Below are 15769 nucleotides of genomic sequence, written 5' to 3'. Positions count from 1 at the left end.
GCATCTTTGACCCAAATTTCAAACTTATGCTTCACAGCTTCACAGTGATCCTTTAATTCTGCTGTGCAGTGTAGTTCAGTAAGACATGTCCAAGTCGTGATACATCTCCAGTGAAGTGGAGCAATGATAAGGCGTCGCAACGGCATTGTTTGGTTTGGTCTTACTGTCTTCACATCATGCGGCATTGCCTCAAAACAGTAGAGTGCTGAGATATCGTAGGACGCGATGTGAGTCACTGAACGTGACGTCATCAGCTAAGCTGCTCCAGGTCCTTCGGCAAGCAATGTTCATGATAGTGGTAGAGCCGCCGACAACAGCTGGCCAAGTCAAAGATGTTTCATAGCGGGAAAGTGCAACAGATGCTAGGAAGATATGTGGAAGTAAGGAAATTAAAAGTATTTGTATACAGCGCTGGTGGTGCTAGTATAAGCCTGTACATGAAGAAGAGTTAAGGATAATTATAGGCTGATTAAGCAGTACAGGTGAAGCTAGTGTAGCAGCTGTAGCTCGGTCAGTGGTAACGGACAGATCTTGAACCATAGTACACTGGATGCAACTTTCAGAGCGATAGGAAGTAATAAAGAGTTGTAGGTTACGGAAGCTCTGATAGATTCCCCAGTCACGATGTCTTGAGAACGAGGCTAAAGTAAGGTTGTCAGTGATTTGTTACTTATGTCTCATCCATAAAACTACCAGCACATTCTGAAAATCAGCTAAAATATTACAGTATAATCGTCAAAAACATGTACAAAAATTATATGAGGGCTTAAAAATAAACTACCCAGTGACTGAAGATGGCCATAGAGCCCGATACAGATCAGGCAAAAACGAGGATAAAGAAGCTGCCTACAGTAGACGGTAAAGTACGAAGCATTTCGTTAGCAGGTAAATATGGAGCGAACAGTATGAGCGTCTAGGGTATTTCATGTGGCTATTGTGTATTGGCACGCACCTTGCTGTCACATTACCTTCATGTACGGTTCCCAGCGCGGATCTTGAGACATCTTCTCATACGCCTCGTATAAACAAATTTTTGTGATTATCGTGAAGAGGGCCTCTCCACCAGGTGCCAGAAGCTTGTAGATGTTTCCAAGCGCGAGCCTGGAAAAAGATGTGCCTAAAGGAAGAGGACAACCTCAAAACACAATTCCCACAAAGAAGTTTACAGTTGCAAGACAAATAAAAGTCCAAATCTTATCGTATGTTGTCCCAACATCTTTCGGGTTATTGTTGTAGCTACACGCTGGAATGTTTGTTGTGATTCGGTGACGCCTGAGAATTTGTATAGACTTACCACCTGACGTAAAATCGTTACGGAATTGCAATTTCCACGCAGCCTTTTAATTTTTGTAAATGACGTACGCTGCCTGTTAACTACGATTTATCTATAATGCCACACTGGCGTCTCAGTCAACAAACAGTCACAGTACCGTACTCACAAGTAAGTCATCGATATTTTTTGACACTTGTTGTGCAATTTTTAGCCGAAATAGCTGAAAAAGAAATATGAATCTTCCAGCTGCACTCTCGAAACAAGATGGAAGAATCAGAACCCCATTACAAATCATACTGTGAAATAACAACATTACCTTGTTTCTTTCTTGTCCGTGCTGTTCTCTGTATCGTTTATTTGCTTGAAGTGGAGGGCTAGTTTATTACAAGACGGTCGTGCAGATCCACAGTTGGCCTGTAAGGTGTTTATGAAAGAGTGTGTTGTGCATCAATACCATTTCCCCGCCCTGTTTCTAATCTATTCACACACACTGTGAAAAAAAAGCTGTATGTACATCTTCATACAATCCGAAATGTTTCCAGTTTTACTTTGTTTTATTTATGAACTAAACTGAATTACTGTCACGAAATGGGTTAAGTCGACATGGGTATCGCAGCCTCACCAAAAGCTGCTGCAATATGTATTTATTTATCGACAAGCAATTTGTCGTGTGACCAAAAACTGGTAGCCGAAAAATATACACATTTAGGAGCTTTTAGAGGTTCCGTGATGCCGTCCTTTAATTACACTAAAACTGACCAGCACTGTTTGTAGAAAATATTATCAGTGAAACGCAATCACACGAAATAATATCAGTGATATTTTGTTACAAAATTCCTTGATGCCACAATATGTGTCCTGTCAAGTAATCCGTTCTTTTTGTCAAGCTGTACCGCACTAGGGGGACTGTGTGCTTCCCGTCACGGTGATTTATGACCCTCATGTATAAAAGATCTCTCCCCTCCCCATTCCTCGCTTCCAGTAGGCCACTTCTGCTGTTTTTATTTAGGCGTTATTGCCAAATTTACTTATTATCCTTATCACTATTATATGTTACTGAAGATGGCTTGTGGAAGTTTTTTCAAGATAGCCAAATATCAGTTACTATAATTAACGACCCGTCATGATGTTACTATCAAACTCAGCTACCCAAACACTATACAACCTCCGCCTGTTGCATGCTCCGTATAAATTGGCACAAAATGCGAGATACTTTGCTTGTTAAAAAATTACTGAAGTGTTTTAGTACATTCTAACTTTTCATCATTGTTAATCATGAATCAGGAACTTGTTATTTACAATTACGATCAGTTCACTTTACACAGGTTGTCTCAAACCTTTTGGGTCCAATTGAAGCGCCGGCCGGTGTGGCCTAACGGTTCTAGGCGCTTCAGTCTGGAACCGCGCGACCGCTACGGTCGCAGGTTCGAATCCTGCCTCGGGCATGGATGTGTGTGATGTCCTTAGGTTAGTTAGGTTTAAGTAGTTCTAAGTTCTAGTGGACTGATGACCTCAGATATTAAGTACCATAGAGCACAGAGCCATTTGAACCTTCCAATTGAAACAGGTGATTGTGAGTCCACAACCAATTATACAGAGATGCGGAACCAGTGGGCGGAAATGCATATTTATTGTGTTAATGGACATACACAGCGTACACTGCACAACAATAACGTAACTCATAGTAACTGTGTAAGGCGACGACCACCAGTGCGCATGGCAACGACGCATGCGATCTCCGCATTCTCGCAAAGATGCTGGATGTCTAATGTACACTAAAACAGGCAGCGGATGACGAACAGTGTACATCACTGCCCACCTAACAAACATATTGTACACAATTCAGCTCATAGTACGTGTGTCATGATTTTGAGGACTGCATCCATCGCACCAGCACATTAAATTGTGATGCACGATCACTATCCCTGGTGTCAATTGCCTATTGCATCAGACAGCTTGTGATGCGTCCATGGCGAGCAGTCCTAGGGACCCCAGCGCAATTTATCGGGCATTACAAAGAGTACGTTGACTCTAGTTTATTGAAACTCAGTGTACCAGGTGATCAAAAAATCAGAATAAATTTGAAAACTTAATAAACCACGGAATAATGTAGATAGAGAGGTAAAAATTGACACACATGCTTGGAATCACATGGGGTTTTATTAGAACAAAAAAAAACACCCCATATTGCTAGACGCGTGAAAGATCTCTTGTGCGCGTCGTTTGGTGATGATCGTGTGCTCAGCCGCCACTTTCGTCATGCTTGGCCTCCCAGGCCTCCAGACTTCAGTCCGTGCCATTATTGGCTTCGGGGTTACCTGTAGTCGCAAGTGTATCGTGATCGACCGACATCTCTAGGGATGCTGAAAGACAACATCCGACGCCAATGCCTCACCATAACTCCGGAGATGCTTTGCAGTGCTGTTCTCAACTTTAATCCGCGACTACAGCTTTTGTTGAGGAATAATGGTGGACATATTGAGCATTTCCTGTAAAGAACGTCATCTTTGCTTTGTCTTACTTTGTTATGCTAATTATTGCTATTCTGATCAGATGAAGCGCCAACTGTCTGACATTTTTTGAACGTTTGTATTTTTTTGGTTCTAATAAAACCCCATGTCATTCCAAGCATGTGTGTCAATTTGTACCTCTCTATCTACATTATTCCGTGATTTATTCAGTTTTCAAATTTATACTGACTTTTTGATCACCCGTTATATTAGGTTGGTAACACTGCCTACATGTATGCGGCGTTAAATGAAACATTTGCATTGCTGTTGCTGTAGTATCAAGCTGTAAAGTTTGTTGTACGACCGCGGGGTCTTGATTACCCCTGTGTGCGTTCCGTATAGCTCATTTATGCAGATTAAAAGTAATAACTTGGTAAGTATCCAGTATTGAAGCATATATTGTGTGTAACTTATAACTGTTTCCTTTCAATGTTGAAATACTGGAACCATCAGGTATGAAAGAGAGTGGAGAAGATAATAATCATGGTAGTTCTTTCAACTCAAACATCCTTCTATGTATGAATGACTATAAGTGGTCTTCAGCTGCACCATCTAAGAGAGGAAGAACTAAATACAGAAATTTAGTCACTCACCTCCCAGGACAAAAGGGCCAGGCAAGGTCTATTTCTAGTCCAATTCAAGGATAGCGATTATTAGTGACAGACGAAATGCATTACCCGAACGACGAAATTATTCGCAAACGTTATTCAGCCGAAATCCGGGAAAGTTGTCATAACACTACAAATATTGTAGAGCTAACAGCTGCCACTGGACACTTTTATCTCTGTGAGGTAAACAAGTCTGTTCACACAAATTTAGAATAACTTTGGTCTCCTAAATTTGGCAATGCCCTGTTTCGCACTACAAGGTCACAAAGGTGATTTCAGTTTGTGATTAGTTGTCTAAGGTTTGATGACAAAGCAACCCGCATGCAAAGAAAAGAAGACGACACATTTGCATCCAATCAGGACATCTGAACTCAGTTTATTGGTAACTGCAAATCCATATACACTCCTTTCGAATACTGTACAATAGACGGGCTTCCGTGGAAGATGCCCATTCAGAATATACATATCTTTAAGGCTGGACAAATGTGGAACTAAGATTTTGATATTGAATGATTCCAAGACTTATCACATGCTAAGCGCTGTTTGCAAGGTAGTAACAGAAAAAATGAAGCTGTCCCATCTTATTATGTGATCCCATTCGTGGCACTAATAGGAACCTGTCTGTTGACGACTGGTTTTCGTCAGTTCCTATTTATCAGACAATGATTTAAAACTCTGGTTTGACAATGTTGGAAACTGTAAGAAAAAATAAACCGGAAATACCGCAATCATTTTTACGTTCTCAAAATGTTGTAAAAACACAATTTGCCTTTGATGTGAATAAGACGCTACTGTCGCATGTCCCAAAGAAAAATAAAGTTATATCCTTCGTGTCTACCATGCACTACTCAAACGACATCGACAAAACAACAGGAAAACCTGAAATGATAATTTCATACGGTGAAACAAAAGGTGGTACTGACATTTTTGATCAGCTGTGCAAAGCTTACACCACTGCACGTGCAACAAGAAGATGGCCTATGAGGGTTTTCTGTGGCATTTTGGATCAAAGTGGGATAAACTCCGTGGTATTGTTTACACTTTCCAGAACTGAAGTAAAGAAGCCAAGAAGGAAATTTCTGCATGAACTGGCATTAAACTCAATTGCGTCTCACCTAAGGGCTTGAATGAATATACCTTCACTACGAAGGAATGTGAGGAGAACTCCAGAAGAAATATTGGAAATAGATACTGTGACACCAGGCAGACCAGAACCTCTAACCAGCAAAGTGAGATGTTCACTATGTTAAAGAAAAACAAAAATGTGTTTCCAGGATTGTAAAAGGGCGAACTGTGATGAACGTAGAGCCCTAGTTTGTACAGAGTGTGCTCACTGACAACGCAAATGGTGACTGATATATTAGTTACAGTTTTTCACTTAATTCTAACATACATTAGTTTCATCTTTCGTATACGTTTTTGCACAAATATGCTATAATAGCAATTTTGTAAACATGCTATGCCAAAATATCCTGTCAAAATCAAATAACCCATTATATTATATTACATTATATTACTTTATACATTCAGGTTCACAGTCATGTTGAATTTATACATTAATAAAAATATATATAAAACTCATTTTCAGTATAGCATTGAAGTGTAACATGTACCAAATTTGTAAATACCGTTTGTTGCTCCTAACAACTAAATAAAGTCAAGTAAGACATTCTGTTGCCTTATACACGTTCAAATATGAGAAAGCTAAACATAACGAAATACAAAACATTATTTATTAATAATACTATGCATATTTTACAAATACCATGTGTTACTCAATCTTATAGTAATAAAAAAATCACTACAGGTAACTACATAGTTATTTACAATGTCCCATATACACAAGACAGTCCAATGTATATATTAATGTGCCTGGAACACACGATATATGATAACATTTTACTGGGGTCCAGTGGACCACAGTGTTGGGTGAAAGGTAATTCAAGTCAAGTGTGCAGTGCAGGGGTTAATGTACAGTGCATCGGGATTAGTGCCCGCAAAGCAGCACAAATGTACGCTTTCCCAACAGGTGTCATTCTCATTAGAAGAAGTTTATCTCTGTGGATATCAGCTTATGAGAGACGGGATTGCCCACACAACAGAGAGCCGGTAAGGGTTTCCCCCAAAAACGTGTCCGAACACTGTACTTTGAGCAGATGGTGTTGGCAGTGCGGAGAGCACTGGCGGAACACATATTACGCCCACATCTTAAAAATGTGTGCAAGGACTGGAAGTAATGGATTTTCAGCCCTGCGTTCACTTCTATCAATGAATAGTCTAACACAGTGCTGTAGCGCCAAACATCATACAGTTTGTATGAGGCATCATTCACCTGTGGTGGTGTTTTCAACAGCCATGTCTGGAGTGAAGACAATCCCCACGCCACCAGCAACGATTCCTTGTCAACATATGAGCAGCCATTGTTCATGATCACCTAATTGTATCTTATATCCAGCCTCTTCATTTGACTGGCCCACGATACCTGGTGTTTCTGCGAGATGTGCTGCCATAGTTTTTGGAGACTGTACCATTTATTCTCCGCGAAAGGAAGTGATTTCCAGACGACGCTGCACCCGTCCACTTTGATGTTAAAGGCCGCGAGGACCTGAACAACATGTGCCCTCATCATCGGACTGGAAGGGGAAGGCCTCTTTCATGGCCAGCGCGATCGTCAGATCTCATACCTCTGGACGTTTTTCTCTGGTGCTATGTTAAGACGCTGGTGTGTGAAACCCCAGTAGAAATGGATGAAGACCTGCGCGCTGGGGTCCAAGCTGCCTGTCTCCAGGCGCAACAGACCGCGGACATCTTTGAGAGCATGTGGCAAAACTTCATGCACCATTTCCGTGCATGTATTGAGACTGGCAGTCATAATGGTGAACAGTTACTACGAGCTGCATTGTTGTTGTGTGGTGTACGCTGTGTATGTCCCTAACACAATTAATACAAATTTTTGACCATTGGTGCAGAGTGCAGAGTGAAAATCTCATTTTGAAAACATCCCCCAGAATGTGGCTAAGCCATGTCTCCGCAATATCCTTTCTTTCTGCAAGGTTCGCAGGAGAGCTTCTGTAAAGTTTGGAAGGTAGGAGACCAGGTACTGCCAGAAGTAAAGTTGTGAGGACAGGGAGTGAGTCGTGCTTGGGTAGCTCAGTTGGTAGAGCACTTGCCCGCGAAAGGCAAAGGACCCGAGTTCGAGTCTCGGTCCGGCACACAGTTTTAATTTGCGAGGAAGTTTCATTGGTGCCTTATCTCAACACAATCGGTTGTGGACGCAAAAGGTTTGAGACACCCTGTATAAACAAAGTTCACTCTTGTTATGAAACAGTCGCATGTGGAGGGACAGATTTCATTTAGTACAATGTTCATATGTGACAATTTCTCTGTGGAGGTACATAAACAAATTACAATGATAGCGCATAGTTCCATGTTCAACAGTTACCACAGGAAGTTTTTATGTCATCGTGCTATACCACTTGGTGTGACAGAAGGAAGGGAACAATTACGCCTTTATCTAAAGCAAACAAAAGGCAGGAAGACCCATCCCGTGGTCAGTGCGAAGACCGCTCCGACGGAGTATTGGTAAGTGAAGCCGCTCTGTCGATCCACCGCCTGAACGCAGAACAAACACCTAACCTCTCCTCGCGCGCCGTCCTTGACTCATTAAAAGACCCCCCCCACTATGTGACAGCAGTTCCAGTGCGGCCCCAGCCCCAGGTAGGCACCAGACGGCAGAGCACCTGGATAAACATGCATTAAGCATTAAACGCCACACCTCACAACAGGAGCAGATAATCGTCTCTTCAAGCAATCACGTTCTTAGCCTGAGGCGTTGTCCGACTTAATCGCCGTATGTAGGGACCGGCCGCCAGTCTTACACTTAAATTTTGTACCTGAGTGGTTTATAGGCTTTTAGCTACCTCGAATATTTCCAGGAATAAGATGGTGTTAACATAGCATCACCCTGACATACTATCCCTAGCAAAATTCTCCTGTATAGAGCTCGACACACTTTGGTCACAAACTTTAAAAGGATGACGCTCCTGTACAGTAACCACACAGGGGCAGCAACAGCTACAGATTTTTTTTGATATGAGATCGATCTCTGCAATGTATAACTATTAAAACGATCCTAGAATTTTCGTCTTTCCTCTGTTCTTACATTGTAGCTTAATCATAGTTTACACTATGTCATTATAACGATTATGCGATCCATGATTTGTACAGGGACTGGGAATTGCCACTAAAAGTAAGAAAATGTAATGTAGTGAGTGTGCATAAATAGACCTAGAAATCCAGTATTGTACGATTACACTAATGACGACAAATCACTAGGTACAGTAACAACTGTGAGACACCTGGAAGTAACCATCAGCAGCAACCTTAAGTGAAGTGATCACACAAAACAAAATACAGAGGAAAGCAGATGCCAGGCTTAGATGCATTGGAGGAATCTTAGGGAAAGATGTTGGTATGGAAACAGTTATTCTACCTATTTTTGAGTACTGCCCGTCAGTCTCGGACTCTTACCAGCTCTCATAAATTGAAGAGGTACGAAGATTACAACGACGGAGCCAGAGTGTGAATCAGACATTCAACAAAGCTACGATTCCCCTTGAAAATGTCCTCCGCAGATGGGGACGAAACTTCGGGTTTTTAAGTGAAATCCCTTAGACCAAGGCATAGTAGCCCGGAATATTTTATTAATTGTGACAGTTCCGGCGTGAAAGTTTACATTTTACAAAAAAAAAAAAAAAAGGCACTATGGGACTTAACATCTGAGGTCATCAGTCCCCTAGAACTTAGAACTACTTAAACCTAACTAACCTAAGGACATCACACACATCCATGCCCGAGGCAGGATTCGAACCTGCGACTGTAGCGGTCGCGCGGTTCCAGATTGAAGCGCCTAGAACCGCTCGGCCACGCAGACCGGCTTACATTTTACAAAACGGCAGTCGTTTAGCTGATGCGAGAACATTACAGAAATGCTAGACAAACCCCAGTAGCAAACACGACAAGAGAGGCGTTGTGCAGTCGGGAGAGGTTGACTGTTGAAAAAAATCCAAGAGGATAAGTTCTGAAAGAGCTGGATAACATATAACCTTTTCCCACATACATCTCGCGAAATGAGCAAAACGAGAAAATCTGAGGAATTATAGCTGATACGGAGGTTTGACGACAATTATTCTTTCCATCCACCATTCGCAGGAATTTGGTTTAAATAATGGACGTACTCTGAACCACGCTCCGTGGGGCAGCATGCGTATGTTACACAGTCCTTACATAAATGATAGCATCGTCTCGGAAAAGCTTTAGGAAGTGTACAGACGATGTCATCTATCGTAATTAGTATAGGGAGTACAAGTGTAGATTAGGAACGGATAAGGATGTAAATCGATCTCTTACTTCTCTCCCAAGAACCATGAATCTTATCTGGGAAGGACCTCGTACCAAACAGCAATACTGTAAAAGGGGTAGTGTAGAGAATGTCTTTTAGTATAGACTTTTTGCATCTTCTTAGTGTTCTGGCAATAAAATGCAGTCTTTGGTTCGCTGTTCCATGCCTGCAAAACACTGTTGTATAGACATTTCGCCGTATCTGTATCTGGACAGATGTTGTTCATAAATGCCTAATTATTACTACCTTTAATGATGGAAGTTAATACACAACCCATAAATCACTAGAGGATATATCTTAATGCAATGGATGATACCTGTATTTGGCATTTAATCTCATTTGGTACTTTCTTGACAGAGATAGATTGTGGTGTGAGGTGTTCATATCCAAACTTTCGTGGTAACCGCTGTAGATTCCAACCTGTTTTTAAAAAAGGGGAAACTATTGGTTGTCACATACAAAGGCAGCACACTATCGAGTGTGCTGCGTTTTTCTATGCAGCTGTACACTTATCAGCCACAGAATTTTCACCACCTACCTAAGAGCCAGTATGTCCACCTTTGGCACGAATAACAGCGGTGACGTGTCGTGGCATGGAAGCAATGAGGCCTTGGGTGGTCGCTAGAGGGAGCTGACACCGCATCTGCACACACAAGTCACCTAATTCCCATAAATTCCGAGGAGTGGGGAGATGAGCTCTGACACCACGTTCAATCACATCCCAAATGTGTTCGATTGAGTTTGAGGGGTGGGGGCAGCACATCAAGTGGAACTCGCCCCTGTGCTCTTCGAACCACTCCATCACTCGTGGCCAAGTGGTATGGCGCTTCATGCTGCTGAAAAACGCCTCTGGAAGATATGATCGTCATGAAGGGCTACACCTGGTCTGAAAGCAGTGTACTATACTCCTTGGGCGTCACTGCGCCTTGCACGAGCTCCACTGAACCCATGGATGCCCGTGGAATGTTTCCCACAGCGTAATGGAGCCATCGCCAGCTTGTCTCCGTTCCGCAGTACAGGTGTCAAGGAGCTGTTCCCCTGGAAGACGACGGATTCGCGGCCTGCCATCGGTATGACGAAGAGGGTATAGAGATTCATCAGATAGTGGAACGCTCTACCACTGCGCCAGCGTCCAGTGCCGATGGTGTCTGGCCCTTTCAATCGTAGTTGCCGATGTCGCGGTGTTAACATTGGCACATGCATGGTTCGTCGGCTGCGTTGCCCCATCGTGTTCGGTACACCGTGTGTTCAGGCACACTTGCACTCTGCCCACCATTAAAGTCTGATGTTAGTTCCGCGCACAGGTTCGCCGCCTTTTTGAGTTTGCCTAGTCTACGACGTCCGACATCTGCTATGAGGGGTGGCCGCCCAACCCCACGACGTCTGGACGTGGTTTCACCTTGGTTTCCCCACGTGTTGAGGGCCCACCACAGCACTCCTCGAACATCCGACAAGTCGTGCAGTTTCCGAAATGGTCGTGGCAAGTCTCCGGACCATCACAACCAAACTCAGAGAGATCGCGTGCCTTCCCCATTCTACGCACGGACAGCACGCTCACTCATATTGCATGCACCGTGCTTGTGTGTGACTAGCAGTCATTCCTTGCCAGGTGGCGTTGCTGTCGCCTGGACGGGTTTATATCGATAGTAGATTGGTGGTTATAATGTTCTGTCTGATCAGTGTATGATCTATGGACCAGTGGCTTTTAAACTTTTTGGACGCTGGTTCTCTTGATCTGAACGAAAACACCCGCGGCTCCTTTTGCGGACGACATCCGACTCAGACACTGCGGTAAACAAATTTTCGTTTCGAAAAAAGGAAAGAATGAAAGTAGTTATTTCTGTATTAAGCGTTACTATGACACATTTTAATGTTGTTATATATTATTCTTGCAGAGAAAGGAATGGGAAGGATGAGATTACTTCTTCAGCATCATTTCTTTAAAACTAAGCACAAGCTTGGAAACTGCGACTCACATCAGTTTCTCCACATTCATACGCTACCTGTATTTCGTGTAGGTGACAGGCATTGCTGATAAACACACCTCACATCACTAGGATGTTGCAGAGGTCTAGTTACCTAGTTGCGGATATTCCTATTTCACCAGGCTCCAAAACTTAAGGAGTGATTAGGAAACTAATTTCGAGTTCATTGCGGAGTCTGAAGAAGTATCAAGAAATTAGATTAGCACCCGCTGCTTTGCTCTCGCAGACTTTATGGTCTACACGGAATTTTTTTTCTATAGTCGAACTTTTGTGTTGTTCTTACTTTCGGTAATTGAACAAGTATCAATAATTACAGATTTCTGTAGTTGTATATATACGTTTGGATGTAGCTGTATTGCATTGATGTACTGGTGGATCTTGTGTCGTATGACTCCTGTAGTTGATAGTATAATTGGTATGATGTCAACTTTATCCTGATGCCACATGTCTTTGACTTCCTCAGCCAGTTGGATGTATTTGTCAATTTTTTTCTCCTGTTTTCTTCTGTATATTTGTTGTATTGGGTATGGATATTTCGATTAGTTGTGTTAATTTCTTCTTTTTATTGGTGAGTATGATGTCATGTTTGTTATGTGGTGATGTTTTATCTGTTATAATGGTTCTGTTCCAGTATAATTTGTATTCATCATTCTCCAGTACATTTTGTGGTGCATACTTGTATGTGGGAACGTGTTGTTTTATTAGTTTATATTGTATGGCAAGTTGTTGATGTATTATTTTTGCTACATTGTCATGTCTTCTGGGGTATTCTGTATTTGCTAGTATTGTACATCCGCTTGTGATGTGATCTACTGTTTCTATTTGTTGTTCGCAAAGTCTGCATTTATCTGTTGTGGTATTGGGATCTTTAATAATATGCTTGTTGTAATATCTGGTGTTTATTGTTTGATCCTGTACTGCAATCATGAATCCTTCCATCTCACTGTATATATTGCCTTTTCTTAGCCATGTGTTGGATGCGTCTTGATTGATGTGTGGCTGTGTTAGATGATACAGGTGCTTGCCATGTAGTGTTTTCTTTTTCTAATTTACTTTCTTCGTATGTGTTGATGTTATTTGATCTAAAGGGTTTTAGAAGTTGTTATGAAATTGCAGTGGTGTAGCCGATGTATTTATATGAGTGATAGCTTTGTGTATTTTGCTAGTTTCTGCTCGCTTTAGAAAGAATTTTCTTAAATTGTCTACCTGTCCATAATGTAGGTTTTTTATATCGACAAATCCCCTTCCTTTCTGCTTAATGTGAATCTTTCTGTTGCTGAATGTATGTGATGTATTCTATATTTGTGGCACTGTGATCGTGTAAGTGTATTGAGTGCTTCTACGTCTGTGTTACTCCATTTCACTACTCCAAATGAGTAGGTCAATATTGGTATAGCATAAGTATTTATAGCTTTTTTCTTGTTTTTTTCTGTCAATTCTGTTTTCAGTATTTTTGTTAGTCTTTGTCTATATTTTTCCTTTTAGTTCTTCTTTAATATGTGTATTATCTATTCCTATTTTTTGTCTGTATCCAAGATATTTATAGGCATCTGTTTTTTCCATCGCTTCTATGCAGTCGCTGTGGTTTTCCAATATGTAAGCTTCTTGTTTAATGTGCCCTTGACTATGCTATTTTTCTTACATTTGTCTGTTCCAAAAGTCATATTTATATCATTGCTGAATATTTCTGTTATCTTTAGTAATTGGTTGAGTTTTTGATTTGTTGCTGCCAGTAGTTTTAGATCATCCATGTATAGCAAATGTGTGATTTTGTGTTGGTATGTTCCAGTAATATTGTATCCATAATTTGTATTGTTTAGCAAGTTAGCTAGTGGGTTCAGAACAAGCCAGAACCAGAAAGGACTTAATGAGTCTCCTTGGTATATTCCAAGTTTAATCTGTATTGGCTGTGATGTGATATTATTTGAGTTTGTTTGGATATTAAGTGTCGTTTTCCAATTTTTCATTACTACGTTTAGGAATTGTATCAATTTAGGATCTACTTTGTATATTTCGCATATTTGTAGTAACCATGAGTGGGGTACACTATCAAAAGCTTTTCGGTAATCAATGTATGCATAGTGTAGCGACCTTTGTTTGGTTTTAGCTTGATATGTCACCTCTGCATCTATTATCAGTTGCTCTTTACATCCTCGTGCTCCTTTGCAACAACCTTTTTGTTCTTCATTAATAATTTTGTTCTGTGTTGTATGTGTCATTAATTTCTGTGTTATGACTGAAGTTAATATTTTGTATATTGTTGGTAGGTATGTTGTTGGGCGATATTTTGCTGGGTTAGCTGTTTCTGCTTGATCTTTAGGTTTCAGATAAGTTATTCCATGTGTAAGTGTATCAGGGAATGTGTATGGGTCTGCAATGTAACTGTTAAATAATTTAGTTAGATGTGAATGTGTTGAGGTGAACTTCTTTAGCCATAAATTTGCTATTTTATCTTTTCCAGGGGATTTCCCATTGTGCTTAGAATTAATTGTTCGGGTGACTTCATGTTGCATAATTATCACTTCAGGCATTTGTGGTATCATCTTGTATGTGTCTGTTTCTGCTTGTATCCACCATGCATGCCTGTTATGTTGTACCGGGTTTGATCATATGTTGCTCCAGAAGTTTTCCATGTCTGTTATGTTTGGTGGGTTGTCTATTTTAATGTGTGTGTTATCTATTGTCTGATAAAATTTCTTTTGGTTTGTGTTGAATGTTTGCTTTTGTTTCCTTCTATTTTCACTTTTTGGAATCTTCTAAGTCGTTTGGCTGATGCTTGTAATTTCTGCTTCTTTTCATGTAACTGCTCTATCGCTTCTTGTTGTGAGATTTTATCTAACCTTTTTCGTTTTTTGTCTGATATTTCATTTCTTATAAATTGTGTTAGCTGTCCAATGTCTTTTCTCAGTTTTTCTTTTCTGATCTGTAGCCTGTGTTGCCATGCTGGTTTTGTGGGTTTCTTCTGTGTGTTGGTTCGTTCTGATCTCTGACTGATGTGTATATTTAGTGTAGTGTGTGCTCCTATATAAACCAGTAGTTGTAACTCTTCCATAGTTGTGTTTTCATTTATTTTTTGTGTATGATTGTGTTGATAGTTGTTATCGTTGTTTCGACTTGTGGGTTATTTGGTGGTCTATGCAAGAATGGTCTAATGTCTGTATTTGTGTCTTTGTATTCTATATATGTTAGCTGAAATTTTTCTTCTATATCTACACTCCTGGAAATGGAAAAAAGAACACATTGACACCGGTGTGTCAGACCCACCATACTTGCTCCGGACACTGCGAGAGGGCTGTACAAGCAATGATCATACGCACGGCACAGCGGACACACCAGGAACCGCGGTTTGGCCGTCGAATGGCCCTAGCTGCGCAGCATTTGTGCACCGCCGCCGTCAGTGTCAGCCAGTTTGCCGTGGCATACGGAGCTCCATCGCAGTCTTTAACACTGGTAGCATGCCGCGACAGTGTGGACGTGAACCGTATGTGCAGTTGACGGACTTTGAGCGAGGGCGTATAGTGGGCATGCGCGAGGCCTGGTGGACGTACCGCCGAATTGCTCAACACGTGGGGCGTGAGGTCTCCACAGTACATCGATGTTGTCGCCAGTGGTCGGCGGAAGGTGCACGGGCCCGTCGACCTGGGACCGGACCGCAGCGACGCACGGATGCACGCCAAGACCGTAGGATCCTACGCAGTGCCGTAGGGGACTGCACCGCCACTTCCCAGCAAATTAGGGACACTGTTGCTCCTGGGGTATCGGCGAGGACCATTCGCAACCGTCTCCATGAAGCTGGCCTACGGTCCCGCACACCGTTAGGCCGTCTTCCGCTCACGCCCCAACATCGTGCAGCCCGCCTCCAGTGGTGTCGCGACAGGCGTGAATGGAGGGACGAATGGAGACGTGTCGTCTTCAGCTATGAGAGTCGCTTCTGCCTTGGTGCCAATGATGGTCGTATGCGTGTTTGGCGCCGTGCAGGTGAGCGCCACAAT

General features: G+C 41.9%; 1 protein-coding gene across 1 annotated transcript in view; it reads right to left on the bottom strand.

Annotated features, from left to right (window-relative positions):
* Positions 1–15769, bottom strand: part of LOC126335008 (juvenile hormone acid O-methyltransferase-like) — an 86730-nt gene that overhangs the window by 27006 nt on the left and 43955 nt on the right. Inside the window, exon 4 of the mRNA XM_049997838.1 lies at positions 969–1101. Coding sequence (XP_049853795.1) covers positions 969–1101 — 133 coding nt within the window. The remainder of the gene's footprint in view (positions 1–968; positions 1102–15769) is intronic.

This window comes from Schistocerca gregaria, chromosome 2 (genome assembly GCF_023897955.1).
Source record: "Schistocerca gregaria isolate iqSchGreg1 chromosome 2, iqSchGreg1.2, whole genome shotgun sequence".
Taxonomy (NCBI): Eukaryota; Metazoa; Arthropoda; class Insecta; order Orthoptera; family Acrididae; genus Schistocerca; species Schistocerca gregaria.
This window is presented reverse-complemented; position numbering and strand designations above follow the sequence as displayed.